A 14,801-nucleotide genomic window follows, 5' to 3' on the forward strand; every position below is an offset into this window, starting at 1 on the left:
ACTTTTCACCAAAATGATCGGCTAAACTTACTATGAAAAAATTGAATTTGAGCTCTTAATCAAAGGCAAATTATACCATCCACAAGTTACCTACTTTTGCTTTTTGATTTTATTAAGAATAAGTTTTCTGTGAGACGTTCCTCCGCAACATGATATTACAATGTTTCCCTTCTTAAAAAAATTTCCATTTTCCAATTGTTTAAGCTGACCATTTCACTATACCACCCATTTTCTCACAAGAAAAACTGAGGTTTTTATTGAGAAAAAAACAATGAAAAAATACAGGAATTTCATAGTGTGAGAAATATTGTCCTTCTAAAGGCAAATTAGCAGATGACTTCAAGAAAGTAACTGCCATGGATTTTCCTGTAGCTCTTTTTATTTGAAATCACATGGATTATGCCTTGTTGCAATGAAGAAAGCTCAAGGGTTGTGATATGCCCTTTCCTATAATTATTTGAGCTATATACTGGAACCATTTATAAAAATAATGGCTAAATTCTTTCAGTTTTGTAACCTATCACATCAACACGTTACTTACTCAGGACAATGAAGAAGAATGGCTGTCATCAGACGAAAACCCTCTCCATCATTAACTTTTGAAGCAATCAGCTTCTGAAATACACCTAGCAGGCCACTCTGAAAATAAAACAACACCATTACCTTAATGCAAATAAAATCTGGGTTTTGTACTCCGTAAAATGTTGTCTAATAGATGCTCGGATTTAGGATTTCTCATTTTCTAATTCAGTTCTACATCAACAAAACGAGGTCTGTTCAAAAAGTATCGTGACTTTTGTGTTTTTTTTTAAATTGTTCATTTATTCATGAATATCTATTTTGTCCCCTTCAAAGTACTTTCCATTTGATATTATAAACTTTTGCCAACGTTTTTCCCAATCCTTGAAGCACTTCAAAAAATCATTTTTTGCGATCTTGTTCAGCTCTTCCTTTGATGCAGTCTTGATCTCGTCAATCGTAGCGTAGCGTCGTACTTTCATAGGCCTCTTCAGTTTTGGGTACAGGAAAAAGTCACCGGGGACCAGATCTGGGGAATACTGTGGCTACTGCATCACTAGTGTGTTGTTTTTGGCCAAAAATTTGAGCAGACTTAAAGAATTGTGAGCAGGGGCGTTGTCATGGTGCCAAAGCCAATTTTTGTACTTCCACAAATCCAGGCATTTGTGGCGGATTGCTTCGTGCAAATTGCGCGTAACTTGCAGGTAACATTCCTCATTTACCGTTCTACCCTGTGGCAAGAACTCGTGATACACCACGCCCCTGCAATTGAAGAAAACTGTGAGCAAAACTTTCACATTTGCCTGATGTTTTTTTCGGTCTTGGCTCGTGCTGGAGCTTCCATGGAGCTGGGTTTCAACGTTATAACCATAAACTCATGATTCGTCACCAGTTACGACCCTCTAGAGCAAATTTGGGGCAATGCGGACAGAGTCCAACACCTCATGTTAATGCGTTGCTGTTTTTGGTTGAAATTGAGCAATTTAGGTACGAATTTCATGCCAACCGGTGTCATGCCCCAATCATTAGTAAAAATGCGGGAGCCAATCAATATGTTTAGGTCCTCAGCAACTTCTCTAACGGTGATTTGACGATTGGCATATACTATTTTCTTCACTTCATCAATGTTTTTGTCTGTTGTTGACGTGCTCGGGCATCCAGCACGCTCTTCACCGTTCACATCCTCTCGGCCCTCTGAGAACATTTTGTACCACCAATAAACGTTGCTTCGCTCCAAGATAGCTTCTCCATATGCCACAGTCAACATTTGGAAAGCATCCGCGCACTTAATTTCATTTTTCAACAAAATTTGATACAGATTCTTTGATCCATTTTTCGGAACAGGCAAAAATCGAAGACAAGCTAAAACAAATCCCAGCAAAACAGCTGTCAAAAATCAATGGAACATTCAAATGGTCAATTGTTTTGGCATAAGGGAGAGACATAAGCACCATACATAACGCCATAAAAAAATCAAACATGAAATATATGTAAACCACGGAAATTCAAACTTCCCGATACTTTTTGAACAGACCTTGTATCTTTAGAATTTCAGATATCTGTGAAAACCAACCAACTGCAGTGTTGACAAATAAGTGTCTTACTATCAACTACCGAGTTAATGACATTACCGTAAATAAGAGATAAAAGAGGTCCTAAAACACTTCCCTGGGGAATATCTGAAGTGACTTCTGCTTTATTAGAGCAAACATCATCTATGACTACTCTTTGTACCAACCATTCAAAAAGTCTTACAGATGCTTCTAGATTTGTGAGGAGTTTATTATGAGATACTTTGTTGAAAGCCTTTTTAAAATCTAGAAAAACCACATCCACTAGTACATTGCTCTCTTCTGAAAAAAGGATGCACAAATTGTGTCTCACATAATCTACCCTTTTGGAAACTGTACTGGTTATTCATCAACAACTCCTGACTATCGATGTGTCCCTCTATCGAACTAGCAATTATATGTTCCATGACCTTGCATAATGATATGGATGTGAGGGAAATAGATCTGCAATTGCTCGGTTCCTCCTTGTCTCTACTGTTTTAACGATAGGTGTTTCATTAGCCTTTTTCCAATCACTGGGGACCTTGTGATGTACTAGCAATTTCTTAAAAATTATTTCTAGATATGGTGCAATTTCTGACACTAGTTCCTTATATACAGGATGCGGCACTTAAATCCAGTTAAGCATGTGTTTCCTCGAGTAAGATTTCCCCACCGGGTAAGCAAAACCTTCCCCAAACTTCTCCGAAGCATTATACTTAGCCAAAATCTCGAAAACAGTTGATCTGAGGTACCAGAAGAATTGAACTATTTTGAAATGTAACGCCCAGCGTGAACACTTTTGATAATATCGGCTCTTTGATTGTACTCCGCACTCATACGTAACATCTCCGCCAATTTGAGGTCATGACTGTTTACTAGATACCTATAGCTTTCAAGAACACCAATCGAGACCTTCAATTAAACTACGATATGGTTGGAAATTCAAATTGAAATTTGTCTGCATTTAAGCACCACACCCTTTCTATGAGCGGGTATTTGATCAGGCTTGGAGTATTGTTTTAGGCTTAATATTTTTAAGCAAATAGTCTATTCCATTATAATAGATTTCAAATTTGGGAAACGGTTGGCAGGAACGAATTGGTAAGCTATCAGAGACATTTGGTGAGACTTCTGTGAAGATGTTTTGAAAGGAGGAATTCAGTAAGTTGGCCTTTTCCAAACTGCTGGTTAGTCTTTTGCCTTGATCGTTTTTGAGTGAGTCATCATTAAACATTTTCCCTGAACCTATCTGGCATACAAACAAAATTCTTTTGGATTCTCTTTCAAATCTTCTGCTAATCTTTTCTTTTTGAATTCACTCAATGCTTTGTGAAACTCCTTTTTGGCATTCGTCCTAGATATCTTGTAGTCATAAATGATCTAATACCTTTTGACGCAAGAGTTATCATTGCTAACATTGTTCATCTTGACGTGACAATATCCTTTGATGCCAAAATGCTTTTCTAACATTTGCATTGTAGCATATAGGTTATCTTTTATATATTTACTAGGAATGAACCCATTGACTTCTGAGATGGTGATGTCAAGACAGTAATTCCACAAATCTTCAATATTTCGGTGTTTACCACCTTCCTTAAAATTAACAAATTGACACCGTAACATACATATTAAGCCATTGTAGTCCGCATCTTTAAACAAGAAAATTTTCAATTTAGGCTTCTTATTTTCGACTCTGAATAGGGAAAACTTAGCATTTACTGTTCTGCAGTCACTAATTGAGTTATTAGCATATACATATAACAATCACTACATTGGTTTCCTCAACTTATTCCAAAATAAATAAAGGCCAATGAAGTCATAAATAGGTGTGCCCGAAAATTATCCGACCAGCGTTCATATCTCCGCAATGGTGCTTATCTTCATCATCCAGGCCGTGGTATCCTTTGAATTAGTCCCCATTTGATTGAACCACATGCTCCCAGCAGTGCTTCTAAATCTTAATCGCCATTTTCAATTTTGGGAACATCCAAAAGCTGCAGGGAGCTATGTCAGGACTGAACAGAGGCTGGCAAAGCTGTACAACCTTGTATTTTGCCAAAAATTGCTGCACAAGGATTGATGAATGTGCTGGCACATTATCATGGTGAAGAAGCCATTCACCACTTGATCAGAGATGGGGTTGTTTTCTTCTCACGGCATCACGCAATCTTTTCAGAACTTCCATGTAATATTATTTGTTGCTCATCTAACCCCTTGGAGCAAAATCATAGTGCACAACACCCTCTCAATAAAAAAAAATTAACAATGCAGGTCAGATACTTTTTGAACACACCTTGTATTAATTCAACATGTTGTCTAATGATGGTTATGAAAAAACAATAGATACCTGTATATGAAAAAAATTTCTAAAATTAAACTATGACTTGAATAAATGAAGCTCTTATATTTTCCCTTTTCATGATGTTTTTTTGTTATAGCCTGTACGTAATTCTGGACATTTTTTCAATTATTACTTTATGTGGACTGAAAGGCAATGCTAGGATATCTGTAATTAGTCTGATGGCTTCTATCTTCCAGTCTTAATTAATATCTCATTGACAATGTAATACATGCAGTTGTAACACATATTTTTGAATAACTGATGGTGAGACGTAAGATTTATCTAGCTTTCCAATTAGATTCATCCAGTGACATTTTAAATCAAATTTCAGATCCATGATGCACTATTAAGTTCCTTAGAAAATTGAGAAAGACAAACTGTCCTCCATGAAAATGTCCACCGGCTTATAAATTATAATTCCTACCACACGCTTCTGTTTGAAAAATTAACATCTTTATGAACTAAGAATTTGATATATTTTTCAGGGAGTCGTGGTAGTCCAGGGGTTGAGCATTGGACAACTGACCGGAGGGCCCAGGTTCCATTCCCAGGCAAGCCTCTCTGGGCACCTGCAGCTCCACCCAAACTATGTGATTTTTTGGGCACCAGATCTTCCTGGGAAACCATAACCAGCACAGGGAAAGGAACTGGCCCCCCTACCCTAATATGTGAATTTCACACGCCGTCGGGCTTAGTGCTGGGTGAACTCTACCATCACCTACCAAATCGACCTTTGGGTTGGTTACTATGTAAATGGTTATTCCATTTCAATCACAAAATAATGCCCCACGAGTCTGAATATTACAGATTCCAGAAGAAAAAAATCCTATGTCCAACTAATTCAGAATAATTTATGGCAAACCATAGTTCCAATGGGTTGCCTATGAAACAAACAACACCCTCTTGATTTTAAATAATTATTTGGAATGATGTGAAGAGTGAAAAAGGATAACTGGATATTCAGTATTATTGCCCATTAGCCAACTTCACATGGTTCATGTCATTTAAATTCAGTTCATGAGATTTCATAAGAGTCAATAACTCAAATACATTGACTTAAATAACAATTAAATAGAGGAGATTCAACTCACCAGTCTTGCTGATGAGCAAACATGTGACCCTCCACGGCTTACATATGCACACAGGAGACGCGCCAATGGTACTACATTTCCAGAATTAGCCCAAAGGACAGGAGCAACAAGACAAGGAAGGAGGGCCATGTATGGATCACTAACAGTCTTTCCATCTTTCCCTCCTTCTGGCCTTAATTCCAAGAGCAAGGAGAGCAATTGGAAGACATAAGGGATGAACTCTATTGAATTGGGGAATAAAAGTGATGTAATTATTATTAAGGACTCCAAAGGCAAAATTTCTTAGAGTAATGAAAAAAGTGCTTGGCGAGAACTAATGAATGTAACATTTAAAAAATCCAGTGAATAACATCAAATATGCTGTATTATATAGGAAGGAAATGGGTGATAGCAAGCACTAGTTAGGAATTATCCTTAAAAGAAAAAATAGAGCTCACACTAATGCTAGAAGACATAATTGCAAAGATGACTACAAGAAAAAAGGAACTACAAGTGACATTTTACATTAAAGCTATGTTTTAAAATAATATATGAGGGTCATTCAATAACTCCTTAAAAAATTGAAGAGATGGCATAGTTTCAGAAAAGGTTTTCTTTTATTAAGCTTCATATCTCAATAGATTGCTGTTAGAGTTCCAGCTATAGTAATCACATGGTTTAATTTTCATAGTCATTTGAAATAACAAGCTTGTTTATTTACAAAATTGGAAAAAGATGAGTTAGATGACATTCATGGCATATCTGCTTTGGTGTTTGCGATTGCTAACAGTGGAGTAAATTGGGTTAAATGTGGCCATGTATCCTCAAATGATTAACATAATTTGGGAGTCCAGGGGAAGTGACTTCCTCTGATATGATAGACAAAATCCTACATATGGTGTTGAGTGATTGACAAATCTAAGTTTGCAAAATAGTTGAGGCCACAGGGATATCACAAGGTATTTACAGTGGTTTCAATTTTGCAAAAAACTTGGCAGTGAAAATAATTTTGGTAAGAAGGGTGCAGCATTTGCTTTCATTGGAAAATAAATGCAATCAAGTGGTCAATTCTGTGGTAAAGCTCGTTTGGTGCTTTTCCATCGCAATCCTGATGAGTTTTTGCATCTATACATAACCGTGAATGAAACGTGTACGTGCACTACTACATTCCAGAGAAAATGGAAGTCGAAAAAGCAGGTTTCTATAGACAATCTGGCTCCGAAGAAGCTGAGGACGGTGAAAATGGCTGAAAAGGTGACAGCCATGGTTTTGAAATGCATGCGGAATCATCTGCATTGGTTACTTTGAAAAAGAAAAAATGATAAATGGAGAGGGTTGTGTGTCATTATTTCACCCTTCGAGCATAGAAAATAAGAAAAATGTCCTCATTTGGAAAAAAAAATCACTTCCATTATGGCAATACCTATGCAGTTTCAAAGGCCAAAATTATGGAATCAAAGTTGGAGTGATCAAAATATCCTCAGTTTCACCAGAAGAGGCCCCCAGTGACTTTTAATTTCCAAACTTAAAAAAAATGATCCATGAGGAGGCTATCACCAACACAGATGCCTACTTTGGAAACCTTTCCAAATTCCACTTTTATGGCGACTTTTTTTATAAAAGTTGAAGAAACACTGAGAAAAATGTATTGGGCTAAATAGAAGATTACGTTAAAAAAAATCTACCAAAAATTATGTTTTTATTTTTTTCCTAAGGACTTATTGAATGACTCACATATGTTGAAAATTTACTAAAGATTACTAAAAAGTAATATGATTTGAGCTCTGTATTCTTTAAGTGCCAATGGAATTACTAGGTAGGTAACAAAAATTGATATGAAGCATTATAGAGCAACAAATATGATTGGCTATTATGAAAACCGTGATTGCTTCAAGAATTACCTTGGACATCTTGCTGTAGAATATCTTGAAAAATTGGGAAGAGTATAGCTTCAAATGTAGTGACTGCATCTGGAGATGCTCTGCAACCTATGCTGTTCATTAAAAACATTAAAGAAATGGTAATAACATGCAAACAATGTACAAATAACACCTTAACCCTTCATTGTACACAACTGATGAATAATTTGATGCTTGAAAACTGATATGACTTTTCCATATAGATATTAATTATTTGATCAAAAGTCTACCAACAAACTCCTGTCATACAATAAGATATTTATTCAAATTTCATGCATACCATAGCCACTACTCCCGTTAGAATCACATTCGAAAACACCATAAGTTTTGCTACGAAGTGCATGTGCTTGAAAGGCATATCAAAAAACTTTAAGCAGAGGACAAACAGTCACGAAAAAATCACTCACAGAGTTCCGCAAAATTTAGTGCTGCATGAGCTGGTATAAATTACAAAAATCATGTCTCTGGCTATTCTTTCTCAATAGAAAGTACACACTGCTTTTTTATCAGCATACTTTGCATGATTAACTGGCGAGTTCTTTCAGCAAGAGTGATTAAATTCTTGTACATAACATTTGTAAGGAAGTAAATTTTACCAAGATATGTGAAATAATCTTCAGATCACCATGAAAAACAAACCTGTAACAGCTATTACTTGAATCTTTGACTAGTATCATAAAAGTAATCTCCATGTCCTTTATTTTAGTCCACACATGCAGACTACTACTCACCTAGAACTTAGATGAGCTGACTTGAGCTGTGAGGGAGTTATTGCTAAATATTGCTAAATAACTCCCTCACAGCTTAAAAATGGTTTTTCATGTTACATATCTCATTAAATGTTATCCCAACCTAAAAATACTTACCTAATTGTAAGAGCAAGAGTCTCAAATAAGTAATGGTTGAAATGAGGTCTTGAAGGATTTTTTGCAGCAGCAGTAAGTTTGCTAGTAAGCTTTGGAAGGGCTTCTTCCATTTCTGATAACGATTTCTCTTGTAAAACTGCAAAGGTCCTCATGATTGCTGAGGAAAGAGGAATAAGATTCAGTACTGAAAAAAGTTGCCCATTTTTGGTATTAAATATGAAATGTATACATAAAAGGTATACTGTAAATTAATACATGCTGAAAAATCATGATGTATGTTTTTGAAAGGGCCAATAAAAAAGCAAAATTGAGGTAGGGGGAAAATCATTTGAAAGAATACTTTCATGTTTTAAAAAGGAAATATTCCAAATTATGTCAATAAATAATACAAACAAGAACTATAATCCTACAATCTGGTTCCATAAATGTAAATAAAAGAGGCTTAACTCTGAAATATTTGGAGACAAATTCATACAAGATCTGTACAAAAAGTATCACGAATTTTGAATGCCCACGGGTTACGTATATTTGATTTTTGATTTTTTTCTGTCATTATGTATGGTATTAATGCCTCTCCCTTATGCCGACATAATCGGCCATTTTGAATGTTCCATTAATTTTTGACGGCAGTTTTGGTGGGACGTGTTTTGGCTTGTCATCGATTTTTGCCTGTTCCAAAAAATAGATCAAAGAATTTGTATCAAATTTTGTGTGAAAAACCAAATTAAGTGCATGGACGCATTCCGAATGTTGACTGTGGCATATGAAGAAGCGACCTTGGACCGAAGCAACGTTTATTGGGGGTACAAAATGTTCTCAGAAGGCCGAGAGGATGTGAACGACGAAGAGCATGCAGGATGCCCGAACACGTCAACAACAGACGAAAACATTGATGAAGCGAAGAAAATAGTATTGGCTAATTGTCGAATCACCATTAGAGAAGTTGCTGCAGACCTAAACATATCCATTGACTAGTACCATTCGATTTTAACCAATGATTTGGGCACGACATGGGTTGCCAGGAAATTCGTACCAAAATTGCTCAATTTTGACCAAAAACAGCAACATCAATATTGCTAATGAAGAACAAAAATTGGCTTTGGCACCATGACAACACCCCTGCTCACAAATCGTTACTTGTGCGTGAATTTTTGGTCAAAAACAACACACTAATGATGCCGCAGCCACCGTATTCCCCAGATCTGGCCCACAGTGACTTTTTCTTGAGCCCGAAACTGAAGAGGCCCATGAAAGAACGACGCTACCCTATGATTGATGAGATCAAGACTGCATTGAAGGAGGAGCTGAACAAGATCACAAAAAATGATTTTTTGAAGTGCTTCGAGGACTGGAAAAAACACTGGCAAAAGTGTATAATATCTAATGAGGATTATTTTGAAGGGGAACAAATAGATATTCATGAATAAATTATTTATTAAAACACACATTAGTCATGATACTTTTTGAACAGACCTCATATACAGGAAGGCTTCTATATCAAATTTCCTTCATCTGCAATTACTACAGGAATTTCCAGTTTCTGCTAGATTTTCAAAGTTTTATTTCTCCAACATTAATATTGAAAAAAATCAGAGTACATGATAAATTTTAGGAAAGTATTACAGTTGTTCCAAGAAAGACACAGATAATAGCGACGGTTGATAGAATTGTGATAGCCTGTGGAGGCAGAGATTGTAGTGAGGTAAGGGACGACTGATTAAGAAAAAGGATTGACCACAAGGAGAACGTAATTGTTCTGCAGGAGATAGGGCTTAACCATAACAAACACTTGGTTTAGATGAAGAACACAATGTATTTTTTCCACAGTTCTGGGAAGAACAGAGGAAAATTACATTGTGTTCTTCTATATATTCTACTGTTTCAGTCTTCACTTCATGGAAGTATTTATCATCAATACTAAAAGACTTTGTACTTTACCAAAGATTTAATGTGTGGAAATAAATATTTTTTTAAAGTTAATGAATCTGTATGAAAGTACAGTCTTTTAGTATGGATTGTGTTCTTTAATTAACGAACATTAACTTCCACAAAGTTGAGTCAGATTCCATCAAATACTTGGTTCAAACTACAGAACAGGTTTAGGCATACATGGAAATCGCCCCGGGATTCCAAAACATATCAATCAGACTATATTATGAGACACAAATTTAAGAACAGCCCGATTCATATGCAGCTAAAGAGGTACTTAAGATCACAATTTGGGTTCAGAAGCATGCGTGATGCCATAGCAGTGATTAGGGCACTAATAAAAAATGAACATGGAGCATAACAGTATAATAGAATATATGTTTGTGTCATATATTTGAGAAGACATATACATGGTAGAATTAATCAATATAGGAGTAGATAGGAGGGATGGGCAACTTATCCATAACCTGTTCATGTCTCAGATTGCTCAGGTGCAAGTGGTTGATGGAATATCACGGTGAGCAGAGATTTGAAGAGGAGGGGATCAGGGATAACCCAAGATTTTCAAGGAATATGTGAGCGAAATGGTAAGAAGCGGGGGATGATTTGAATATATGAATGAAAGTCAGCAGGGAATACATAGTTAAGTTTGTAGATGATCATGCTCTAGTTAGCCAGTCAGCCAAAGGGTTATATGAGTGCATTAGAAAGGCAGTGCAATACATGGGATAAGCATTAAATTAATAAACTAAGGCTACATGGTTTTTGTGAAAGAGGAAGTTTTTGAAGGAGGAAGCCAATTTAAGCATACAAAACAGTTTATCTATTTTGAAATTTTTTCGGCCAAATTGGACAAAGTGGTAAGAACAAAAGAAGAAGAAATGTATCATACAAATAAGCTCTCAATGAGGGAAGTGATGTCAGCGACATTGAGTAAGGAAGTTAAAAGATTGGCAAAAACTCTGATATGGACAAAGGTCTTTCATAGAACTACGACCATTAAAGCAAGATAATAAGCACAGATAGGAAGCTTTTGAATTGTGGGTGAGGAGAAGGATGGAAAAGGTGGAATGGGCAATAAAATAAATAAAGTAAATAAAGGAGTACTAGGTATGGTGAGGAAAGAGAGGATTGTTGACAGAGATACAAAGGAGACACGAATGGTGGATGCAGAGAATTATCATTAATGATGCAATTTTGATCATAGTGATAGAAGGGAGAAAATAAAGCAAGCAAGGAAAGGGTAGGAAAAGGACAGGAATATTGCACTTGATGAAGGGAGGAAGGTGATGTATGTGGAATTGAAGAAGGGTTTACCCTTTTTTTGGCATCAGGTTATGTTTTGCAATGGGGAAATATATCTGCAGTCCTTGCTCAGTAGACTATTTAAATAATAATGATAAAATACAAAAGTGTGGGCAAGTAGATGCAGGAGTTACTGAGAAGGTATTAGATGCTGAAGACTAATAGAGGGTCTAATTCAGGGAAAGCTAGGTAGATACATGAAATTGATAGGCATTTTGAATGAAATTAAATGAGACAGAAACGTGCAGAGCTGAAGAATGAGTTATTGCTGTACGTAGCATAGGCTTTAATAATTTTCTGCATCATGTTACTAATGGCTTAGGAGTGCTATAGTGTGTATTCCCAGGGTATATCAACAACCTACCCTAAGAGAATAGATTACTACTAATAATAATGAAATGTAAAATAAGGTCAATCAAGAGTTGTGCTGTTATATAAGGCAATTAAAAAAGCTGCATTTCCTGGAAAATGAAAGCATAACCTTTCTCACAGTTCAGAAAAGAGCATGTAACTAGTCCAAAATCATTATACAAATTGAATAGCATTCATTTAATAACCACTTGATTAGAAAAATCTAATTTTAATAAACTGACACTAAAAATACAAAAAAAAACTTACACTAATCAATAAAATTTGGGAAAAATATAAGATAAATACACCTTGGCCAGGGGCAGTGACATTTATTGTAAATTCCAGGTTTCAGGACAAAATTTTGGAAGCAATTATTCATATTGAAATTATCTTGGCAATAAGGAAATTATATTAATTCAAGGTTTTACTGTATTTTCTACCGGAAAATGCTTTTTCCTATTTCATATTACATGCTCACTAGTACCTATATGTCGATTTGATTCAGTGTTGAGTTTATGGCAAAATGAGTGAATTATGAAGTAGAAGCTAAAAATATACATTATATACTAGAATGTTAACTGTTTACAATTTCCACGTACACTTAACAATTAAAAGTGAGAGAGATAATACAAACTATGTCCACAGCAGGTTGCAAACAAATATTGATTTTTCTCAATGAAGAAGGGTGGATTAAGAAACGATATCAAAGTAAAGAAATCACAAGTGAAGGACTACAAACCTTTCATTGCAAATTCATTTTCTTCAGAACCAGGAAAGTAAAAGACTGCTAGCAAATTACTGAAGAGTTCTCTGGACATTGGCAGAAGGACTTCCCCTTTGACCCTGCAACCCACACATTAAAAAGCAACATTAAAATAAAAGCATGACATAGGACCCATCTGACACAATGAACGTCACTAAGTATACGAAAACAAAATACATATCAAGTACAAAATACATTCAAAAAGAAAGTAAACACTTAGGGTATCAGAAGCAGATCTTGTCAAAGATTATATTTGTACACTTGACTAACTGAACACTTATTACCAGGATCGAAACAGTTAAACCAAATAAATGCACTCACAAAGAAACACTGGCATTGCTTCCAGCTTGAGGAGCTTCTCTCAATGTCAGGATGCCATCAATGGCACAAGCAGCGTATGAATGCACTACACGATGTGGGGAGGTCAACAAATGCACCAGTCTAGGAAGGGCCCTTCCAACCACTGTCTGAGGTTGTAACTGGTTACGGAATGTAATGATGTATTTAATTGCATCCGCCCGGATAACTGGAAGACTCGTCACTGAAAGGAGAAAAAAATTCTAAAAAGGATTAATTCATCTGATTGGTCATGGCTGAAATAATTTTAGCTGACTGCCATTTCACTAGTATTGCAGTTCCATGACCAATTTTGGAAGAATTAAACAGTTTCATATGCAATAATTTCAGAATATATGCCGTTGCATCTAGTTGTGGTCAGTCTCTGCTAACTAATGGATGGCATTATTACCGCAACATACTTTTCCTAAAGGTAAAATACCCTGTGGGTACTAGCATGCCATTATAATTAAGTCTAAGTTAATCCTTTTGCTGCGGTGAAAGTACCTTTTCATCCTCTCCGTGGTACACTATGATACTTTGAAACTATTGAAATTATGTTCATCAAATAAATGAATAAAAATTTGCCTATACATAAACAGTGACTTAATTATCCCATAAAACAGAAAGTGGTATCCCATAAACAGTGAGTTTAGATTATTTTTATTATTTCCAACTTAAAATTATTCAGATTATTTGATTATTTCAGGAAGAAAGGTAAGAAAGGTTGGGAAAATACTGAAGTCTTCCATTATCTTTTGGCAACATAGGTAATCCATTAAAAAATTGTCAGCTCTGTGTCCGGCAATCCATGTATGGAATACTCAATAATCATGATTGTTTTTGTGAAAACAAATTCAATTAAGATACCATTTTATCCATAATGAATTATAATAAAGAGTGGAAAATCATGTCACATAAAATGTTATGATAATCATACTAACTAATGTTAAGTCCTTTAAATATGCATGCAATACAAAGTGAATACATATTATTTCCTAGCATAGAGGATGAACTTTTTCCCCCTCAAAATTAACCAGGTCATTCACCAATATACCCTTATAATGAGTGTTCTTGAAAGTTTTCAAACATCCCAAGGCATCTAACCTTTCTTTTCTAAATGTGAAATCTCAGGAGCCAAGTCACTTGTGTGGTTATTGTCCAGTAGTTGCTTGGCAAAATAAAAATAAAGAGTTCTGTTTTTGAAACAGGCGTAATGTTCATTCAGATGTTCACAGAATTTCCTCCCAGTTTGACCAATGTAAATAGCAGAGCACTCACAACACAATTTATACATTCCCCTCTTCTCTATGATGGGAATTTTGTCCTTGCTGTTTGTTAAAGGATTCCATAAGTTGCCTTTATTACAGAAGGCTAGTTTTATTCTATTCTCTGGAAAGGTTCTGGTCTCTTTATGAGATGAATTCCCCAAAAAGAGAATTCTTTTCCATTTTGATGAGTCATTCTTGGGGATGGCTTTGAAAATGGTTGTGACTGCTATTTCTTCTAATTTATTCTGAAACAATTTATCAACTAATTGGGAGCAGAAAGTTATTTTCAGCTATCATTCTTATTATTTGGAGTTCTTTTGGGTATTTTGTGGGGACAAGGGAATACTAGTCAAACGGTGTACCCTTGAGTTGAACACAGCCACTCCTTCGAACATATTTTCGGTCCAAAGCAAGCAAAGCTGGCACCTAATGTGCGGTAATCTTACTCATAACCAATTCTTCAGTCAATATATGATAAGTGCATCCTTCCAATATGCCCATAACCTCTGCTAGCTCTCTAAACTTAACTCAACAGTCATCCAGAACCATTTTGTGAACTTCTCAGACGCTATTGGTGG

The 14,801-nt window shown here is 35.7% G+C and overlaps 1 protein-coding gene across 1 annotated transcript in view; it reads right to left on the reverse strand.

Moving 5' to 3' along the window:
• Positions 1-14,801, reverse strand: part of Cse1 (chromosome segregation 1) — a 50,533-nt gene that overhangs the window by 13,499 nt on the left and 22,233 nt on the right. The window contains exons 12-17 of the mRNA XM_071592955.1: positions 12,938-13,157; positions 12,593-12,696; positions 8,269-8,425; positions 7,385-7,476; positions 5,505-5,725; positions 542-639 (exon numbers count right to left, since the gene is read on the reverse strand). Of these exons, the coding sequence (XP_071449056.1) occupies positions 542-639; positions 5,505-5,725; positions 7,385-7,476; positions 8,269-8,425; positions 12,593-12,696; positions 12,938-13,157 (892 nt within the window). The remainder of the gene's footprint in view (positions 1-541; positions 640-5,504; positions 5,726-7,384; positions 7,477-8,268; positions 8,426-12,592; positions 12,697-12,937; positions 13,158-14,801) is intronic.

The sequence above is a fragment of the Hetaerina americana genome, unplaced genomic scaffold, assembly GCF_022747635.1.
Source record: "Hetaerina americana unplaced genomic scaffold, ioHetAmer1.1.p SCAF_5, whole genome shotgun sequence".
Lineage (NCBI taxonomy): Eukaryota > Metazoa > Arthropoda > Insecta > Odonata > Calopterygidae > Hetaerina > Hetaerina americana.